Raw genomic sequence first — 7,500 nt, forward strand, 5'->3', positions numbered from 1 at the left:
GGATGAGTATGAGAAGATCGAGGAGGACCTTCAGAAGCAATATGAGACGTACGTGGAGAAGTTCAAGAACCTCAGCTTCCTGGAGCAGCAGCTGGAGGACTACCACCGCCTGGAGCAGTACAGGTTTGAGGTGAGGCCAGACTAGACGATCACAGACTAGACTAGATGATCAGATACTAGACTAGATGATCAGATACTAGACTAGACGACCACCACCGCCTGGAGCAGGACAGGTTTGAGGACTAGACTAGGCTAGGCTAGGCCGGACTAGACTAGACATACAGTTGTAAATACTTTGTACCATAGACGTGAGTGTACCTGTCTCCCACCTCCGCCTCCGGTCTCATGAGGGCTGGGAGAGATAACGTAGAGTGAGCTGTTATGATGTTGGATAATGAGTCTGGACTCACTCTGAGACTGACAAGTACTTATCTGCCTGCGCGTCTGCCTATGCTTCACATCCCCGCCACGCATTCCACTGTCTTCTTTGCACTGAACAAATAAACGCCTGGATGAGACAAAACTCCAACTGAACAAGGACAAAACAGAGATAATTGTATTCGGTGCACCGGACAAAAGATCGAAAGTCAGTGCAAAACTTGATTCTCTCTATCTTCAAACTAAAAAACAGGTCAGAAATCTTGCTGTTATCCTAGACTCCGATCTAAACTTCAACAGCCACATAAACTCGATAACTAAATCAGCCTACTATCACCTGAAAAACATAACAAGAATGAGAGGTTTCATGTCCAAACAAGTCTGTGAAAAACTCATCTCTGCATTTGTTTCAAGTAGACTTGATTATGGTCTACTAACAGGCCTATCTAAATGAGCTGTGTGTAAATTGCAGCTCATCCAAAACACAGCTGCTAGGGTCCTAACAAAAATGAAGAAGTTTACACGTTACACCAATCCTGAGATCCCTACACTGGCTACCAGTCTCTCAGGGAATTTAATTCAAAGTCCTTTGCATACAATCACAAAAATTTGGTCTTGGACCAAAATACATATCAGATCTCCTCCCACCCTATATTCCAGCAAGGCCCCTAAGGTCAGCTGAGACTAATCAGCTGATCATTCTAAGAGTGAAAACAAAACATGGTGCAGCAGCTTTCAGTCACTCTGCCGCATGCTCCTGGAACAAACTCCCTGAAGAAATCAACACGTCAGCCCTAAAAATATTTAAAACTTAGCTAAAAACCTTCGTGTTTTGCAGCTGTTATGATTAAACACTAGCACTTCGATGAATGTCTTTTTATCCATTAACCATTATCTTATTAAATGTTTTATCTATTTACTTCTTATCTATAAATCTGCTTATAATTCATTGTGTATATCTGCTTATAATTCAATGTATTCATTGTCTATTATCCTGTTACATGTTTATCTATTTAATTTCTATATATATATCTATTCATTTTTATTTTATTACTATCCTCCTCTTGCTGTATTTTTTAATGCTGTACGAATTGCCCCTGTTGTATGAAATGTGCTATACAAATAAACTTCACACCAAACAGTTTCTCTCTCTTTCTCTCTCTCTCTCTCTCTCTCTCTCTCTCTCTCTCTCTCTCTCTCTCTCTCTCTCTCTCTCTCTCTCAGGAGACAGAAAACACCCTTCGGACGATGCAACACAAACTGAGGGAGGAGGAGAAGAGATTAATGAGGAGTGGAGGTGACACACACACACACACACACACAAATGTATGCTCAATCATGAACACAAACCCTCACAAAAATGTTGTGATTAATTCCGATCACACGTTCTTCCACAGTAATCAAACAGACGGTTATTGGGCTTATTGAGTCACTGTTTAGCGGACGCTCCCCTGAATGCTGCTGTTGTTGTTGTTGTTGTTGTGGTGGTGGTGGTGTTTGTCCCAGCCAAAGACGAGGACTCGGACATGGACATTCCAGAGGACGAGGGATCCGACAGCGACACAGACGAGCGCAGACCCCCCAAACCACGGCCCACCCGCAACGCTTCCTTGACCGGTACACACACACACACACACACACACACACACACACACACACACATATATATATATATGTATACACCCCCCACACACACACACACACACACACACGCCCCCACCCCCCAGTGTACAGTACAGCAGCTGTTCAATTCAACCCTAATCTCTGACCCTTCACCTTTGTCCCTGCAGGAAGGGGCGGGGCCAGGCTGATCGGCAACATGCAGGGCGGCGACAGCGAGGAGGTCAGTACCACGGTCACGGTAACCATGGCGACGGGCGCTGTGAGCCTGCGTGAGCCTTTGGTGCGTTCTGCTTGACGATCACAGTCGATGAGAGAGAGTTTCAAGTTTATTGTTATGTCACAGGGGTCCTAACCCTAACCCATGTCGAGCAGAGTGGAGGGCCTCTGTGACAGCAAGGAGAGCAGTCTCAGTTGAGTTCCCAGCCTTGAAGCTGGATTGGTGCAGGTCAAGGAGGTTGTTCTGAAGGAGATTGTGAGTTAGAGACAGCACGCTCAAGGGTTTTCAGATACCGGTCTGTAGTTATGGACAGCAGACGGGTCAAGAGTTGGTTTCTCGAGGAGAGGCTTAACTCTGTCTGCCTTGAAGGCAGCTGGGTCAGATCCCGGGGATAGAGAGGAGTTGATTATGGTGGTAGGGAACAGAAGGTCTTTGGAAATGGATTGGAGATAGGGGGGGGGGCAGGGGGGGGATGGGCGATCGAGGTGTCAGGTGGTTGCCTGTTTGGATGTGACCAGTTTTACAGTATTATCAGGGGGGTGGTAGCAATGTTGGCGAGAGGTAGAGCTGCTAATGTCATCATCAACCTTATTTTCAAAGTGGAAAAAGTCATCTGCAGACAGGGAGGACAGAGGAGGAGGGAGAGGAGGAGGGTTGAGGAGTGAAAATGTGGAGAACAGTTTCCTTGGGTCAGAGGCAGAGGATTGGGTTTTGGAATGGTAGTAAGAAGCTTTAGCAGCTGATGCAGATGAGGTGTTGTTGAGGAGGAGAGAGAAAGATAAGGTTTTAGGTCATCAGGGAGGCCGGTTTTTCTCCATTCCCTCTCAGCTGCCCGGAGCCCTATTCTACAAGCTTGCAGGGACGATGTTGAAGTCACCCAGTACTGAGAGCGGTGCGCCGTCCTCAGGGAAGAGTTTGACAGGGGAGGTGACAGAAACGGCATGGAATTCGAAGGTGGATATGGACTGCTGTGACAGGAGAAGGACATTATGTGTCCTTTCTCCTTTCCTTCTTTCATTTAAGCTTTCTTTCCTTCCTTTGTGTCTCTCTCCACCACACCCCTGTGTAAAGCCCAGGGTGGGGGGTCCCCCATCCCTCCTCCGCGGCCGCACGCGGAGGGAAAGAAAGGTGGGTGCAGGACCAGGAAGTAGTCCCCGGCACATCCATGATGGATGTGGCATCAGCCGATCCCTGTGTGGCTAGCCAATCAGATGTGGACATCTGGCTCTGTTTGATAGTTCCAGCAGCAGCTTAGAGTTGCAGTATTTCCCTACATGGTTGTGTTAGCGTTGTGTTGTGTTAGCGTTAGCTTAGCATAAGTGTGTGCATGTGCAGTTGTGTGCGTGCGTGTGCGTGTACGTGTGTGTGCTCCACTCCTAGAACTAGAAGCCAGTAGTCTTCGACCTGTCATTGTACGCACTGTAAATCAGGGGAGGCCGGTGGAGGTAGAAATCGGAGGACGGGGCCATTTTAATGCATGGAACGGAATGAGGAATGGTATCAAACACGTATGCATTACAATGAGCCCGTCCTCTGATTTCTACCTCCACCAGCCTCCCCTGTGTGCTGTAAGTATATTGTATGTAAGCTGGTGTTGTTGACTCCTGGTCCTGGAGAGGAGCCGCACCACTCCTGGTCTTTGTTCCAACCCAGCAGCTCACCTCCTCAGTTGTTCAAAACGTTTCATCTGGAGATTCCAGATTAAAGGATCAGAATGATCCTAGATCATCCTACCCAGGATCAGATCTATCTGGCTGATTTTGAGTCGTATAGGTGGAGATCAGCCAGCTCGATCTGATCCTGGATAGAAAAAAAGGAAAGAGAAAAGAATCAGGATTATTCTGATCCAGATTCAAAGTTTTTGAACAAATAGGCCCTGGAGATCAGCTGAATCAGGTGTGTTAGCGCTGGGCTGGGACCAAAACCAGACACGGATCACAGATTCTCCAGGACCAGGATTGTGAATCGCTGCCTTAATCACGCCTAAATTACACTGGCGACGTTACCTCAGCGGCGTGTGTGCGTGGCGGAACCTTTGCTGGACTTTTTGCGACGTCAAACTCACTGGACGCCTGTTTCTCTTACGGCACTTGCGTGTCTACCGCGGCGGTGCTACAGTCAGCCCTATCTTTGTACATTGAGTTTGCCTTTGATAATGGCCATCAATAATATAATGTTTCATTTCATTTCATTATGAAGTGTTCTGGGTTCAGTCGCTGCTGTCATCCATCCTTAATGAGCGATTAGACGGCTATAACCAGAACGCAGTCGCGCACATACACTGCGTTCCAAATTATTATGAAAATTATATTTTTCTCAGATTTTCCTAAATAGTCGATGCAAATGAGAATCAGTATAATTTTCAAGTCATCAACCGTTAGAGTTTAATTCAAATTTTATTGAACAAACCTCCCAATGATAACAGTTTTTTTTATTTTTTATAAAAAACTCAAAATGCACTGTTCCAAATTATTATGCACAACAGAGTTTCAAAACATTTTATAGCTTGTAAAGAACTAAAAATGGTAATTTGATGAATTTAGGGTTAGGAGGTCATAGGAGGTCATATTTACTGGAATCAAAAGCTATTTCAAACAAAAACATCTTAACAGGTCAAGTTACATGTTAACATAGGACCCCTTCTTTGATATCACCTTCACAATTCTTGCATCCATTGAACTTGTGAGTTTTTGGACAGTTTCTGCTTGAATTTCTTTGCAGGATGCCAGAATAGCCTCCCAGAGCTGCTGTTTTGATGTGAACTGCCTCCCACCCTCATATATATTTTGCTTGAGGATGCTCCAAAGGTTCTCAATAGGGTTGAGGTCAGGGGAAGATGAATGAATGAATGAATGAATGAATGAATGGTCTTTATTGTATTTATTGATGGGGAACACACCATGAGTTTCTCTCCTTTTATGCCTATAGCAGCCAATGACACAGAGGTATTCTTTGCAGCATGACATGGTGCATTGTCATGCATGAAGATGATTTTGCTACGGAAGGCACGGTTCTTCTTTTTGTACCACGGAAGAAAGTGGTCAGTCAGAAACTCTACATACTTTGCAGAGGTCATTTTCACACCTTCAGGGACCTTAAAAGGGCCTACCAGCTCTCTCCCCATGATTCCGGCCCAAAACATGACTCCGCCACCTCCTTGCTGACGTCGCAGCCTTGTTGGGACATGGTGGCCATCCACCAACCATCCACTACTCCATCCATCTGGACCATCCAGGGTTGCACTGAAGATGAAAATCATCTTCATGCATGACAATGCACCATGTCATGCTGCAAAGAATACCTCTGTGTCATTGGCTGCTATAGGCATAAAAGGAGAGAAACTCATGGTGTGGCCCCCATCTTCCCCTGACCTCAACCCTATTGAGAACCTTTGGAGCATCCTCAAGCAAAATATATATGAGGGTGGGAGGCAGTTCACATCAAAACAGCAGCTCTGGGAGGCTATTCTGGCATCCGGCAAAGAAATTCAAGCAGAAACTGTCCGAAAACTCACAAGTTCAATGGATGCAAGAATTGTGAAGGTGATATCAAAGAAGGGGTCCTATGTTAACATGTAACTTGACCTGTTAAGATGTTTTTGTTTGAAATAGCTTTTGATTTCAGTAAATATGACCTCCTAATATGACCTCCTAACCCTAAATTCATCAAATTACAATTTTTAGTTCTTTACAACCTATAAAATGTTTTGAAACTCTGTTGTGCATAATAATTTGGAACAGTGCATTTTGAGTTTTTTTATTTAAAAAAATAATACTGTTATCATTGGGAGGTTTGTTCAATAAAATTTGAATTAAACTCTAACGGTTGATGACTTGAAAATTATACTGATTGTCATTTGCATCGACTATTTAGGAAAATCTGAGCAAATAAGCTCTGTTGTGCATAATAATTTGGAACGCAGTGTAGACAGGGAGACACAGAGAGAAGCGCATGTTTTAATATTTCGCAATCCTGCCAACGACATGTCATTTCACGCGACACAATGTTACCGTGGTGAGAGAGGGAGAAATCACTGGAAAAGTACTGCCTTTCACCTGATGTTAACATAATATAATTCTACTACATGGGGTTGCTGCTTTGAAACAGATAGTGGAAGTGTTGATTTAACACTTACATTGAAACTGTAGTCTATGTTGCTGTAGATCATTTCTATCACGTCGGCCTTGCGCTGAAAAACATGCATTGAACAGGCGAGCCTTCTATTCTCTAGCGAGTGAGCAGCAGCAGCAGGTGGGGCTGCTACAACCTGCTAGAAAGGGCGCCTAAATGAGACTCACACGCACCGCGTAGGTAAGGTAAGGTTGACGCTTGCGGTGGAATTTGGCCCTTAATAGAACAGCAGCAGCAGCTCGACTGTATGTATGTATGTAGGTGTATTTAAATGTATTCGTGTGTGACGGTGTCTCTCCCTGCGGTGGGTTCCCCGGGCAGTCGGAGGACAGCGAGATCGAGGTGGACGAGGATGATGAAGATGAGGAGGGGGAGGAAGAGGAGGGGGAGGACCTGGAGGACGACAACGACAGTCTGGAGGTGGCGGCGCCTAAACCGGCCCGGCCCACCTCCCTCCGCTCCCAGCTGCTGGAGGAGAGCGACAACGACTTCTGAGCTGCTCACACACACATACACATGAAAATACACACACACACACACACGCACACGTCAATACACACACACACACACACACACACACACACACACAGCTTCCTTCCAGTCAACCAGATAATTAACCAATCCTACAACATGTCACTCCACCATCTCACCCTTCCTTTCTTTAACGATTTATCATCACATTAACACATTGCGGCCTACGTAAATGGTCTATGTAAATGGTCTAAATACATAAATAAATAAAAATGAATCATTTGACTTGCCGTGTAAATCCCTCGATGAGAGTGTTACATTAGTTTTCTTAAAATAGGATAATGAATAAATCTGTTCAATGATGATGCATTTGCCAAAGTGATGAACTGTTAATCAGTATTTAGCCTGTATGGTGTATATATAGTATATGTATGTGTATATATATATATATATATATATATATATATATATGAAGATGTTATAGCTAGCTAGCTATGATTTATTATCAAAATAATGAACAGCAAGCTAGATCCAAAACTAGGGCCGGTGAAGGAGGGCAAGTGTCACATTGGACAGACTACCAAAACAGAAAAATAAAGTATCTTAAGCAAGTGATAGATGTCAGAAATACATTATCTGGAGATTCAATAAGTTATTTGTATATGTCAGGATATGGGTTA

General features: G+C 44.4%; 1 protein-coding gene across 1 annotated transcript in view; it reads left to right on the forward strand.

Annotated features, from left to right (window-relative positions):
• The window catches only part of cluap1 (clusterin associated protein 1), a gene marked incomplete at its 3' end in the record, with an annotated part of 12,449 nt that extends 5,605 nt beyond the window's left edge, over nucleotides 1-6,844 (forward strand). The window contains exons 9-13 of the mRNA XM_080541598.1: nucleotides 1-130; nucleotides 1,603-1,675; nucleotides 1,885-1,995; nucleotides 2,169-2,221; nucleotides 6,671-6,844. The exon at nucleotides 1-130 is cut by the window's left edge and continues 12 nt beyond it. Coding sequence (XP_080397724.1) covers nucleotides 1-130; nucleotides 1,603-1,675; nucleotides 1,885-1,995; nucleotides 2,169-2,221; nucleotides 6,671-6,844 — 541 coding nt within the window. The remainder of the gene's footprint in view (nucleotides 131-1,602; nucleotides 1,676-1,884; nucleotides 1,996-2,168; nucleotides 2,222-6,670) is intronic.
• Nucleotides 6,845-7,500: the final 656 nt, after the last annotated feature.

The sequence above is a fragment of the Nansenia antarctica genome (genome assembly GCF_963989245.1).
Source record: "Nansenia antarctica genome assembly, chromosome: 11".
Lineage (NCBI taxonomy): Eukaryota > Metazoa > Chordata > Actinopteri > Argentiniformes > Microstomatidae > Nansenia > Nansenia antarctica.